Source organism: Oxyura jamaicensis, chromosome 4, assembly GCF_011077185.1.
Source record: "Oxyura jamaicensis isolate SHBP4307 breed ruddy duck chromosome 4, BPBGC_Ojam_1.0, whole genome shotgun sequence".
Lineage (NCBI taxonomy): Eukaryota > Metazoa > Chordata > Aves > Anseriformes > Anatidae > Oxyura > Oxyura jamaicensis.
Window position 1 is genome coordinate 79,148,947 of NC_048896.1, and position 15,365 is coordinate 79,164,311.

General features: G+C 33.1%; 1 protein-coding gene across 15 annotated transcripts in view; it reads right to left on the minus strand.

Annotated features, from left to right (window-relative positions):
* The window catches only part of SLIT2 (slit guidance ligand 2), a 256,661-nt gene that overhangs the window by 109,005 nt on the left and 132,291 nt on the right, over positions 1 to 15,365 (minus strand). For all 15 annotated transcript variants that reach the window (XM_035323812.1, XM_035323806.1, XM_035323807.1 and 12 more), the window contains exon 5: positions 373 to 444. In XM_035323812.1, coding sequence (XP_035179703.1) covers positions 373 to 444 — 72 coding nt within the window. The remainder of the gene's footprint in view (positions 1 to 372; positions 445 to 15,365) is intronic.

Here is a 15,365-nt window from a genome sequence, read left to right on the forward strand (position 1 = left end):
ATTTTTTTCATGTGAAACAATGAAATGTTTAAACTAACCTGACATTCAAATATGAAATTCAGGTTAGGTTAAGCAAATACTTATAATGCTTTGTTGTATTCAACTCCATTTCAATGTTTAAAATTTCACATCGAGCAATTTTAGTATGCTTAAGATGCATTAAACTATTTTGCCAACACAAGTGATAACTGTTGGTTTTATGCAGAGGTTCCTTAAAGAGCTATAAAAGTATTTAGTAAAAAAGAGCTATTTAGTATTTAGTAAAAAAGAGCTATAGAAGTATTTCGTAAAAAGATATCTGATAGAACAAAAGGACACTGTATTGACAAAGCATTATAATCAGATGTATATGAGAAGGAGAAAAATACTTACAGATTTTTTATGTCTACTGCTCCGCGGAATGCCTTCCTTGGTATGGCTTGAATCTGATTTTCACTAAGATCACTAAGAAAAAAAAAAAAAAAAAGATTAATTGAGACTTAAAATCCAGCATATATATTTTTTCTGTACGTAACAACAACAAAAAAATAAGAAAATACTTTCAGCCATTACAGTTCAATCAATGCTTCTGATGAAGTTAATTTTATTACTTTAACTGATTTGTAACTGAAGAAAAAGCAACAGCAGTAATACTCAAATTAGTTTATCTCTGTTGCACTAGATAGCTTCCTTACAAAGCAACAGTAAATATGCCGAAGAAAAAGTAGAAGCATTACACGATGTAAAAATGAAGGCCAAACGGATTTCATTTTTAACTGATTAATTTTCAACCCATTCCAAGCATGACATGAAATGCCTAATTTTCAGCTTTATGAATGGAAGAAAACATGCAAAAATAAGTAGCAGTAAGCTGTTGAGAACAACAGCTATCAAACTGTTTAAATGTCTCAGATAAATATATTTTTGAATTTTGTTTCAAAATGGCAAGCACCATATATTTTGAAAGAAGTCATTAAAAAACATCTAGCAGTAGACAGAGGAACACCCTTGATGCTCTCCCAACCCTACACCCCAAAACAAAAAACCCTGTAACCAGCTTTACCAGGCTATCTAAAACTAGTATCTTTTCCAAAATGTAAGTTTTATTAAAATTGTTATTCATTAATATTTTTTTGCCATCAGCATCTATATCCAACCTTTTTTCCAAATTTTAGAAATACTTTTGTCTTTACCAGTTCCATATTAGAAATAAAATCTACGGAACTGAAGCGGAAAACGAAACAGAATAAAAAACAGAGAAGATGGGGAAAAAATTGGAAAAAAAAAAAAAGCAAAAATAAAAGAAAAAAATAAAGTAAAATCCAGAGCTTTTCACTTATGCTATAAGTGATTATACCCCAATTAACAAGTAGTTCAGTGCAATAGGAGATGATCAGTAGATTAAAGCAGTTAGTAATATATAAATTTCATATAGCATTATATAGTTTCGGAGGCCTTCAGAGATGTGTACATAGAAAATATGGAAAACACAAGAAATTAGATGAAGAAGCTTTCTTGAATATCTGAATAGAATTCCAAAACAAATCTGATACATACAGGCTGTGTCTACAATAGGATTTTCAGTCAGGTCACAGATCATTTTTCTTGTAGCTGGCTAGATTTCATTTTGCTAAAATCAAAGCAGGAGCTTCATTTCACAAGCACACCGAGCACTCGAAAGCACAATCTACATGCACTCCAATCCCTAACAGTAATGGTTTTCAATGTCTTGTTTTCTAGAGACAACTTTTAGATGACCTTTTCTAAGAGAGCTTTTAGGAGAAACATTGCAAAACAGTTTATAGATATAAGACATCTAGCTGAGCTGAAATGAACAAGAAGAAATCATTAGTTGATTATACATAAACAACCACACTTTAAACATACTCTTTTCCTAAAATGTAATCTATAATGAGCTCTTATTTCTAGTTATTAGGAATCACTTCTGGAGATCTCTTTCAGATTTATGAACTCAAAAATAGTTTGAGGACTTTATAAAACCCCACACTGCCTGACTCTAGCAAAATTTATATAATATAATCCTTTTGAAAATAATTCTAACTACACTGACAGCAATTTTGTTTTATCTAAGTCATTGTCAGTTCTATTTACTAAATCTTTCATACTTTGTGTGTGCAATACTGTATACTGTACTGCAATATCTTGCAAAGTATATTTAAAACTAGACCAAATTTAGCTATTATTAACAGTGTGTGAAAAACGAGAATCCGTGAGCTGTGATTTAATTTTCAAGACACCTAAGTAAGCTTGAAATAGGATATGACTGCACTTGCTCTGACAATAAATTCAATGGCAATGAGTGAAAGAGCAGCCTTCAGCATTTATGGTAACATGATTTAACAACCTACTTCCTTCAAAAAATTATATTACAAATATAAACAACAAATATATATATTTACACTTCTCTTTAATTGATTAATACATTTTACCAATATAGAAATTGAGTGTAAAGTGGTTAACAATACAGATTTGTATCATGATCAATTATTACTTTATAATAAAGATATATGTACATATCTACGTAAACCACTGCCATACTCATAAATATATACTGCAGGAGGTAATGTGTAATGATGCATTACCCATTTATGACAGTTAATAGATTATCATCATTCACCATTTTTTAGAAAAAGTGGAAGATGAACAACATTGAGACAATACATAAACTATTTTAAAAACCTAATAAAAATGGTCAGAATCTTTCTTTCTTTGACTAAATGCAAATCTTTGAGCAAGTGCAAGGTGCCAGGTTCCTCTATAACCCATACACAGATGTGTGTATGCACGTGTGTATGCACATGTGAAAGAGAGCCAGCTGAGTCCACACAGTCAGCATCATTTACATGTAGCACAGGCTCATGCAGACTGAAGTACAATATTCTCTGCTAAATTTAGCACATCTGAAATATAAACTACTTAATTGCAAAGCTTCTCTAACTTCCTGTAAGAGGCACTGTTTAAAGCATCCTTCTAAATGCAGATAGCTAAGTAGGGTTGGCAAAAGTCTTTTTCCATGATATATATATATATATATAAATATATATATATATTTGTGATGCATCTGCTGGGTTGTGAAATATTCTCATAATTGTTTAAGTAACAAAAGTTATTAAATCATTTTTTCATTGCAAAATTCGACCTCTCTTTTAAAGAAAATACAATTTTTAACATAAAATCTAGGCCTATTTGTAATAGGTAAGCTTTTAGTAATTATTTATTGATTGCTTCAAGTTTTCATCTGCTCAGTCTAAAACGGTTTCCTTATAAAAACTTTGAGGGAATTAAACAAATGTTTAACTTTTTATTCTTGCATAAACTACACCTATGCTTCACACTGCAGACCTAGGACACAATAACAAGTTGCTTTTTTTTCTCTTTTTTTTTTCTTTTTTTTTTTTTTTATGATGCTTTAACTTATTCCACTTCAATTCTTAGATTGCTCACAAAGAAAAAAAAAAAAAAAAAGTCCGCAAGCAGCACAAAATGGCTTACTGGGGAAATGGTGAAAAAAAACTATTTTCTATTTTGTAGATAAAGCCAGACAGTTTTGCAGGTCATTCTGTTACAGTGACTTGACATTGCAGCCTATGTTTTGCAATAAAAGTGCAAACCTCCTCCTTTTCAGCCTGTTGGACATTATTTTCCTGCACTAACTGTGTGAGCTCCCTTCATTTCTCATTTCAAAAAGAGACAGCATTTGATTATGTCTGTACACTCAGTATCATTTATGATGGCACTTGGTAACCCACGTTATAAAAGGGGCTCTATGAATTTAAACAAAATTTAAGCCATTGAAGAACTGAGCATCCTGCTTCTACAAGAACAAATCTGATTTTCTGAGAGGCATGAACCTGTATTCATATTTGAAACCAGCAATCTGACCAAGATACTGTCATTGGAAGAAATTATTCTCTATAATTACAACAATCCAAGACTTCACACACAAAAAAAATAGTGTATCTGTGGAACAGCAGAATTGATTCAAAACATATTGTATAAAACCAGAGTGAAAAAGCCATGAATATTCTACAGAGTTTTTGAAAGAAAGCACAATGACATAATATATTTTATCAAATTCATCTTAACCCAGATCCTAGTTGTCCTATGGGTCTCTTTCAATTAATTGTTCTCAACTCTGTTAAGTCACTTCTAGAGAGATATATTTCAAATTATTAAGTCTGAAGTGGAGTATTTTAGCCATTGACCCTTTCAGAAAATTACTGAGTGCAACTTTGAGGGCCTCCATCACGTCATCTGCTGGCTTGCATGGAGCCCTCCATCACCCAGCCTTCAATGCGCTGTCCTGCTCAAATATGAGCAAATAAGTATTCGAGGCCAGAACAGCTATATATAACTTCAGTATCTTTCAGTATGAAATGTCCTTAAAGATTGCTCTCAGGCTAGTTTCACCAAGCCAAAAGGTGACAAAGAGGTCTGAACTTTTGCCCATCTGTATTGATTCTCCAGAAAACTTGCTTACATTTTTATTTTGCTGCACAGAAGGTCAGGTATATATTTCTAAGTCAGAGACTAAATATGTTGCACCTACATAAAATTACTAAAATAATTTAATCAAAAAAAAAAACAAAAAAAAAAAAACTTAAAACCCAAGTACTCTAAATGATAAAAGCACACACATACAACATTGTCTCTGAGATGAGTAATGAAGGAAGCTCTGGAATTATTATGCTTACAGAAAATATAATTCCCTTTTAAACAAACCAGGTCAAGGCAATTTGCATAAAACATACATGGGTAAACACACATGCCTCAGCTTTTAAACCTGTTTACAAAGATTAAAGATTTCAATCTGATATTTGCAATGGCACAACAGTAGAATTTGACTAATTTGAAATTATGCCAAAGAATGTAGATCTCTCTTTTTTGAAATCTGATGAAATACAAAAAAGTAAAAATAAAATAAAACATTAAAATGATAATAATAAACCTATTGCCTCCAGCTCCCAAAAAGCAAAAAAAACTCAGCTTCATTTTATGTATTTGGCTAATTTTTAATTTTTTTTTTTTTTCCTGTGGAATATATTAGTAAACATGATACATAATGCTTTGTTGAAATAGCAGAAAGACCTTGTAAAAACCTTGTTACTACTGAATCCTTCATAAGAAACAGGATGGAAATAGTTTATTTCTATTTATCATACTTACTGGTTAGTAGGTAGAAGTATAACAGGGAAAAAAAAAATAGAATCCTGCTAACATTTGAAATTTGTAACAATATAACATTGGTATGAATGTCACATACACATGAATCTCTTCTCACAGAAAAACTAGAAAACTTATATATGCTATTGTTTCTTTATCTGAGGATAAAGCCCTCAGATAACCTGATATTAATGAGCCTGATAGAGTGCTTCAGCTCTTAAAAATGCACACAGTACTGCATTGCAGCTATTTTATTACTCACCTTGTATAGTTCCCAGCTGAATATCTCATTCAACCTTAAAAGGAATGCTAAATTTTTAATCATATAAATTGAAACACCATGTATAATATCTATATCATGCACTGTGAAGGTATCACAGTATTCTTATGCGGCTAAAACCATTGTTTGTTCTAAAACAATAAATCTTTTCAAGATGGCAAACCTGCTTGTAAATTTAATTACTTGTAATTTTATTTTCCTCTATGGTTTAACCTCCCTCAGTGTCTGACCAGGGATATCATAAATCTATACTGCCATTCTCTACTTTGTAAAATACTGAGTACTGGGAATGAGTAATGTGTCCCGATTTTTAAAGGAAAAGGCAGAAACACTGAGTCAAACAAAGTATTGAATACTTATCAGTTTATTTATGTTGGTTCATAAAAACAGTTCAAAAGGTGGCTATTCCATGATCTGAATAATTATTTAACTATTTCTGAAACAAATAAAGTAAGCCTTGCTTAGTGCTCCTCTCTTACTTGAAAATAATATTTTCAACAATAGCTAACTACATTCTGCTTGAAACCCCACACAGGGCAGCAAACAGTCTCATGTAATAGGACTACAGAGAAAAGAAAGAGCAAAGAATGAACAAAATGAGAATGTCTGTAAATTATTTAACTGAAAATCAAATATATGAGTTTGGATGTAGGGATTTTCACTTGGAATACAAAGATGATGGGGAAAAAAAAAAATACATTTTGGCAGACATGTAACAGCTTTTCTTATGAACACAAGTATCAATTAGATAATTTACCCTGAAATAAAACTAAATAACCAAACAACTCATTTCTGAATATCAAATGGTTTATTCAATTTCAGTTGCTTTTACTGTGATTTGTTTCTTCCTCGGTACTATTCCATGTCCCCACAGCATCCTTCTATCTGTGTATACCTTAAAAAGTACAGAAATTTTGGTGAGGAAAAAACAGACATTACTTGTATGTTAAGCAATTATTATCAAATAGAGCATGTGAAACAGGTTTTGGCATAGGATGCTCCCTGATGAGCATCATTAAGATGATCATTAAGATATCTATAAGGCCTTGCATGGCCTGAGACACTTTTCCAGCAAGTATCTTTAATGGGGCATCCCATCTAAAACATCTAACATATTCCAGAGCTAGGCCCAGGTTTGCACAAGCCCCTGTTTATTCCCCTGGTTTTTATGTTAAGGAAAGTGAAGTACTCAGCCTCACTGGGAGGCACCAGCAAGAAAACCTAAGCTCCTGAAAGAAAGCATTAACATACTATGACATGACAGCATAGTATAAGTGAGCCCCAGCCACAAGTTTCAACCGTGCCTTGAGAACTGGATGGAGAAATTATTTTGTATTATCATTAAACTTTGGGAAAAACTCTCACATCCAAAAAAAATTATTTGAGGACCTTGAGGGAATGATGACAACAGCCTCCATTTGCAAAAGCTACTGTGGCAGTGGGTTTTTACAATGTGAAGAGGACAGACTGAAATGGCAAGGTAATTTTTTCTTCTGTTTTGCGGGATCTCTGATTTGGATTTCACTCCTAAACTGTCAAACAGTTTTCAATTTTCTAAATTTGAAATATAAATATGTATTTATCTTCCAGATTAGATGGTTTGCACCATGGTGGAAAACTTTTGATCAGATTTTCTCTTCACCCCTCTTATGAGCCTTTATTTATTGTCACACAATCAGGAAAACTGTATTCCTCAACTGCAAGGTTTAAACATGACTTTAATCTAAGACTTCTTCCGAATGCTACAGAGGCATGCTTCAGCAAGCTCCAGTTTTAGTGTATTAGGAAGCTTAAAAATTGTTTTCAGAACTTCACAGAGGAAATCAAACCAATGTGAAAAATCTTCAGCAATAGAGATGCTGCTGAAGTATTACCTTATGGTCTAAATGCAGGGAGAGCATCATGCAGAGACAGTTCCTCTACAAGTAAAATCTCAGGTGAACTGAACCTATTAACACCTGTTTGGAATTCAAATTTCCATGGTGGTAGAAATATACCACAGCGTAGCATGAGCTTACTAAATAAACATGAATGTTTTAATCTCTAACTCAACACTTTTTATCTCACATTTAGCAAATATATTACTATATCAAAACAAGTAAGTACATTTCCTATCAGCCAAATGAGGCTTATCCCTTTAATTGTTACAATACTGATGTATGTTAGGCTTTATAGAGTTACTGTACTACAAATTGCAGTACTGCATCACTTATTTATGAAGATAATTTTATACCCAAATGGGTTCTCATGTCCTTTTATCAAGGTCTGTTTTTTTGGCAGGTCTACAAATCAATTAAGACAAACAAAATAAAGAAATGTTTAAAAATTATATGCTTAACAATTCAGTTGAATATCTTGCTGTTAAAAAAAACACCAAAAATCTGCTGCAACATTTTTTGACTATGAAATAAACAACTTAGTCTCCTATTTATTAAATTACTTTTTGTTTCTACTCTTCAGTAAAGCATCCAATGCAGCTATTCCTCTTGATAATTATGATACAAAAGGAGTCCAATACTATCAGCAGTGGCCAATATGTCTCTAGGTGCATATTTATCTCCTTGTGATGACCAAAAACCTGAATTATAAATTCTAGCATTAATTCTGTAAATCATTACCTCTGGTCATATCATTGCCACCTGTTTCCCAAATGAGAAATGATATTTCAGATCTGAGAAAGGTACTATTAACCTTCTTTTACAGATGGTGAAGCCAAGGTAGTATGTTATCAGTAGCAGTATGCATCAGTGCTATGCTGAGGAGTACAAAGCAGACAAGAAGTATTTAGATGACAGAATTGCAGGTTTTCTCTGCATTGTGCACTAATTTGCATTTGCTCTTTAGACTCCCCAGAGACTCAGATGCTGTAAATAGTAGACACAATCTATTCCCACACTAAAGCAGGATCACTCCCTATGCCATGGTGTTACATTGTCCAGCTGAATATTTCATATTGCTCAACATAGGGCAATCACCACTGTAACACGGGCAGAATGATTTGAGTCACTGCAATTCTTATGGTAAGGAACAAGACTTCGTCTTTTCTAAGAATATTCATATTGGGTTTCCCTGCTCACCTTCATCTCTCAGTTTTTAATGATATCACTGAAGTTCCTTTAATTCTTAATGCTTCAGGGTTTTTAACATCTGTTATCCATTTATAAATCTATAATTGAATGAAAATGTGCTTATTGTAACTATTTGTATGCTATCATTTGTATTCTTTAAGCAGCAGATATTTTTATGTGTTTTATCTACTTTATTTAGAGCATCGATACAAGTCATTTATGCATAGAACATATACAACAAAAGAAAACAACAACAACAACAAACTAACAAGCTACACTAGAAGTACTGATAACCTGCTAACTCTAGTTTATAAGTACCTTCAACCTTAAGTTTTAGGACAAGTCATCAAAAATGGAAATAATGACAATTAATGCTAATCTTTTTACCTTTGAGAAACAGGCTGACTCCACATACCCATCCAATACAATATGATATTGACTTGTTTATAATTTTGTGTATTACTAGTTGGTAATTTCCCCAGAATTAAAATAGCACAGAATCCAAGTACCAGGCCTCCCTACTTTTTAACAGGATCACATTTTGGGTTTACAAAAATTGAAAGCCTCCTATTGCAGTCTTGGCATGGAAGTTAATCTGTGGGCCACAAAATCAATTCTACTCTACAGTGTCTCCAAGAGTGCACTTAAATCAATTTGTATACTCTGGTACCATTTGGAAATAATTGCTCAAGGAGATTCGCCATTTATTCTTTATTGTGCTAGAGTGTCCTAGTGTGACAAATGCTCATTGTAAAATAAAATAGGAGTATTAGGACCACACATGTATTTCACTGGAGTCCTAGAAAATTATTTTTGAATAGGCAAGTAGTCTTTATTAGTCTGCTCCACTAAATTAATATATAATTCTCTTTGTCTAGGACTTAAAAAAATAGAAATAATTACATGTTTTAGCTCTTAAAGAGGAATGGACCACCCACAATTTCCGAGAGAGAGAATTCTAATGGTACTTCAAATTTGGCTTCAGTATAACCCTTTTGATAACACTTTTTTGAAAGAAAAACTTGAAGCCCTTTAAGAATACCCCCCCCCCCCCAAAAAAAAAAAAACAAACAAAAAAAACTTGCTGATTCTTTATCCCCCATAGACTCTAAAACTGGTCAAGCTGAAGAAAGGTACACACAACTACTGACTGCCTCTTGCCCTAAATTTCTGTCAGTCCAGTTCCCCAACTGATGCCTGATACAGCAGCACTGCTGTGAAGTGTGAGGGGTCCTACAGCCCTACCTGGAGTTTGCATAGTTAGAGGTGACTTTTATATAGAAGTTTATATTGCATTTAACATCTCAAAAATTACAGTTTAGTCCAGCCAATAACTTCTAAAGCACATATATAATTTTGTTCCTCCATATTTTCCTCATTTTTACTTACCCAGGTTGTAATTAAAGACAAGATAGAGACTTACATTAACTCTTAAGTGCTATTATTTCACACAAGGCCACAAAAGAACATTTCTTTGTAAGGAAAGAGCAAAGATTCTGCTATTTTAATTCCACCAGTCTCTAATAGGTGATTTGGTGATTAATTTCTAATCTATTATTACACTTGATAGACTAGAGAAGGATTTAAAACTGATAAAACAAGATACGGCCATGTAGCATTCACTTCTGGGAAGTGACACGCTCAGCGTAGGCATGGATGAAACATCCACTTGGCTTAGTTTAGGGATCTGCTCCCATTAAGAATAAATGAGATGGCACACTTGCCTTTCCAAAAGACTTCTTCAATAGTGTCTGAAAAATTTATCACTCCTGTTCCCTTTAACAAAACTTCTTTTTAGCAGGAGTTTGGAGCAGTCAACATGTCTTTAATATTTAATATTGTTTCACCTGCTTTGGAATTGAAAGTGTAAGCACTTTTAGGAACTGATTGAAAGGTTGTCTGGTATGTTGTCTAGTTTCACTCCACAGTCAATAACCCTTGCGTATTCTCTTCTGAAACTATGGCAGTTCTTCTCTTTGCTCAAAACTGAGCAGAGTAGATTCCTGATCCAGCACCATTACTCATTGCTGCTATTACAAAACAGGTAAGTAATAATTACATCCCTGAACACAAGAATTTTTCATCAAGTATAGGCTCAAACTGTTAAGTCTAACAATAAATTGAGTACTCCAAGTGGTTCCTAACAGTAAAACTAACCTTGAACAGTTTGTCAAGGGGAAGCCAGAATTTGGAGAGTAGGCCAGAAATGATCTTGCAGGTTATTAATGTTGAATGGCACTGTGCTCACTCTTCCTTCACCTGAGTCGAACAATGCAATTTTTGAATTCTCTCGAGACAGGCTGATTGCTTAACAAGACAGATTTATTGCACAGCCCTAGCTTTACAAAATGTGTGTGCATTCACATAGTGTACACCTAAGCCTTTGATACTGTTGCCTGTCACTGCCAACAAGTACACTAAAAACTGAAAAAAAAGAAAAAAAAAGAAAAGAAAAGAAGTATAAAAAGATTAATAAGTATGATTAAAAAATTGACAACTAAGCTTCAGTCATAATTACTGCTTATCAAGATAACCAATATTCTATCATTTTTCTGTGCTTCACCCATCTGCTTATAGCCATCTGTCATTTCTGATACTGTAAAGTGTTTCTATTGAATTTTTTTTTTTTTTTTTTTTGCAAACTATGATACCACACTAATGGTACATATGTTATCTTTAAATATTCTATGAAATCAAATTCATCTATGAATTCATCTAATTCATCTAAATTCATATATGAAATAACTATGCAAAAATTAATTTAATGCTAATTAAAAAAAAAAAAAAGCATTTCATTGTATTTTTCTTTCTGCCATATTTATCTGTTTTTCCCCTCAGAGTTACAAAATTTCAGCTGCTTGCACTATTAGTAATTTTCATTATGACATTCACTTTTGAAGTCTACAGAGCTCAGATTTTTTTTGTTCCGGGACTGCACTTTTCCACTGACACCATCAAAGAATGACTATTCTTAATTGCACCTTAAAAGATAATCTCTCCTTTTTCTTTCATTTTTTTTTCCTCTATCAGTAGGTTTTCCAGTCTTTTTTCTGAATCACTTCCATGCCAAATTGTTTCCTTTCAAACATTTCTCCAACTTTCTCTAAGTTGCTGATGGAGCTCCTGCTCAGGTAAATATCCAGAAAATCTTCCTGAGAAGCTGCAATAATTAGGGGAAAAAAAAAAAAGTTTCCTGTGTGTGGTGTGGGGGGATCTTTTTGTTGTAGGTTTTTTGTTTGTTTGTTTGTTTGTTTTTTCCTCAGTTTCTTGGAAGAGGTTTTGCTTTGCTTATTTTTGGTCACAAAGGCAATTGGATGGGATGGATATCATTTAAGTAACTGTAATCAAATGAGAGCACAGCATACCCTATGATGATAGGTGATACTGATACCCATACTGTGGAATCCACAGAGCATTATACATGCTGGTTGTGGGTAAACAGACAACTTCAGGATAGAGGTCTAAGTAACTATACAGAGATTGAGGAGAGTAATGGCAATGGGAATAAGTATCTCAACTGAACGTGGCCTAATTCTGAAATATACCATGAAACATTTAGACTTAATTTGACTGCATTTTTTTAAATATATTTTTTTACAAATTGAGGTTTAAAAAATGAAGCTAAATTTTAAACCAAATTATGTCATACTCATATCAATAGCTGTTAAAAAGAACAACGTCTCTCTATTACACAACTAGGCTTTCTGTTAAAGCAGTCAGCATAAATCCATTTGTACTTCTAAAGAATTCAGTAAGAGTTTTAACAGCCCCAAAATTCTAGGATATTTATCTTGCAACTGCAAGCACAGGTATTTGCATTCACTCTTCTAGCCGAGTAAGAACAGATCTCCTCTAAGAACAGGACCAGCTCAGAACTTTGAGGTGATTGAATTTAAATGATATTTACACAGATAAATGAGAAGGTGTGAGGATTTGTTTCTACACAGGCTCTACTGCACTTGCCATCTAATGCCATATGTCCAATTCCATCTCATAATTATTCTTCTGTTGCAGTTCATATTACAGTATACTGTTTTACAGACCTGCAGCTTCCCACATCTGTAGAAGAGGTCCCAGAAATTGATTTAGAGGCTGAAACACAAGCATATCCAATCCTGCTTCTACACAAGGCTATATATCTCTGTTGGAAGACTGACACATGGTCCCCATATGCACTGGTGATAACACAAGCCTGCCAGGCACAGATGTACTTATAGATCCAGAGAGGCGCAAACTACTGATGGATAGGAATAACCCAATCTTACTAACATTTGTATTTGCAAACCTTACACCTAGTACTACCGACATTATGTCTGCATTTCACTGCCACATTTCTTGAAGGATATCAAGATATTCCTAAGGTATGACAAGAACATGATGAAACTTAATGGTATCTAAGATATAGAAACACCTTCCTGAAGTACATCTTAATAGTTGGAAGTTTTAAAAAATAATTGGTCTTCTGGCAAACCCAAAGAAAATTAAATTAAATTAGATACTGGAACTTTTTCATGAGAAGGCTCTGGCAAAATAAACGTAATAGATGGAAAGCTTTCTGCAATTAAAAGTGACAGGTACATTGCTTTCTCTAAGCTTTTAAATCACATCTGTCAAAAGGCCTACTAAAATGTATTTTTTAAAAACCCTTTCCAATCTACTCAACTTTTACGAATCAAAATACTGTAAAATTATTGAAGATACATCATTTATGAAAGTTACAGTTTTATGGCAGTTAAGAGATAAAATTTCTATAGAGTTATACATCTAACATACTTAGGAAAATATATTAAATCACAGAGTAACCTTGTATCCCATTCCATTCATTTATCAGAATGATTTCTTGCTTTTATTCTTAACCAATGCATCAGAAATACATAGCATGATTTCCCTAATTTAAAATCAACACATAAATACAGGTCAGTCACAATGTAGTTACTGAATTACCTATTCTCCTTTCTAAGGCGATTTGGAAGAGAGATGGCCATGGTAAATAGTTTCTATGTACACCTATCATAGACCAGTACTTATATGTACTTTGAGGAAACTTTTCAAGATAGAAACGTATCTGTCTTGAAAACAGGCAGACAAGTGTAGTGAGTTCAGCACCTGCTGTGCTGCTTATAGAGTGAAAAAAAAATGGTTTCAGTGAACACTAATTTGAACAAGCTCAGCAAAACCAAACTTATTTCACAGCACTTATTTCATAGTGCTTGACCCAATCCATTACCTCTCATCCCTGACTTGCAAAAACAGAGATTGCATTTGCACAAACAGTGCTACTACCTTTTGATCTAAAAATAATAATAAATAAATAAATACAAATCTAGCAATCTTTTTCTGTTGTATTTTAGTTTGCTTGTTTGTTTTTTTTTTCTGCTAATCAATAATCCTAAATTCAATAGGTTAGGATTTAAGTATCCTCACCAATTCTGAAAACAAAAGCATTACTCTTCAAAGCTCATCAATTAAATGAAAATCTAATACACTCTTGTAAGATGTGACAACGTGAAGTGTATAGGTTATGGTACAACACCTTCAGAGATGTACTTGGAAAATTACACTAACTCAGTTAAATGTAGCTCTGAAACTGAGAGCATACAAATAATGTCATCCCAATTGAGGAAAGCGCTGAAGCAGCTACAGTTTAATGTGTTTAAATCCCATTGAATTCATTGTAACTACTCACATGCTTAGTGTTAAACATGTGATCAAATATTTTCTGAATCACAAACTTCTTACTGAAAAACAGTATTGAGCACATTTTAAATTATAGGTTCTCTTAACTGAAGGATATATGAACAAAGACAAAAGTTTCCTCAGATATAGAGAAAGAACAGGAAAATAAAATAATTTTCCTTTCCATACCTACTTTATACATTTTCTTAGCCTGTGAGGAACAATTATATATCACGCTCAATTACCAAAAATAATATTCAAGGAAATTGGACCATGTCTAAGTCCTTTTCAAAAATATCTTTTATATTTAATAAAACTCAGCTAAAGTTTCTGTGCTGCTTTTTGGATTTTGTTTGAGGGGTGAGGATGGATCTTGACAAGTTTTCAGATGCCTCCTGTAAAAAAAAAAAAAGTGATTTTCATTTTGAAATTGGGAAGTCCTCACACAGTTCTTAGCACTCCTCATGACAATGTTTAAAGATTTTTTCTCAATATCAGATATAGAAATACCCACTGGGTCCTGGTCAGAGAGAGCAAAGTTTCAGCATTAGAAAGTCAGCATTCTGGGAGAACTGCCCATAATATACTTCAAGGCATTGTGTCAGGTCTGCATCCTTGCAAAATAATACAGGAACTGTGATACCAAGGACAGCATAGTAGATTGAAGGTCTTTTGGGAAGAATTGAAAACTGTTAAAAAGTACACTGGAGGAGCTAAAGTAAATGCAACCAAGGATTCATCACTGACTTACAAGAGTCAGACTGCAGCAGTACTCAGTGCAGTTCCCAAATTCCACTGAAATCAAAGGAAACCTTTTCATTAAATTTGGTGGGATATGGATAGGACATTTATTTCCAAGGAAGACACCATTTTTCTTTTTATTTATATTTAAAAAACAAAAACCACTACCAAAGAACTAAAAATATAATAGGAAAAAAAAAGGAAACCAAGGATTCATTAGGATATGTCTACAAGTTTTTGCTCCAGACTGAGAAAAATATTTAAATATTTTCCCTTAGTATCAATTTTAACTAGACCGTGGGTGAGAATGAGAGGTCTGCAATCTGTGAAAACGAAAAGATCAAATTCAGCATTCAGTAGGGATACAGAATATCTAATTAAGTCCTGGATCTGCAGAATATATATATATATATATATATATATATATATATATATAT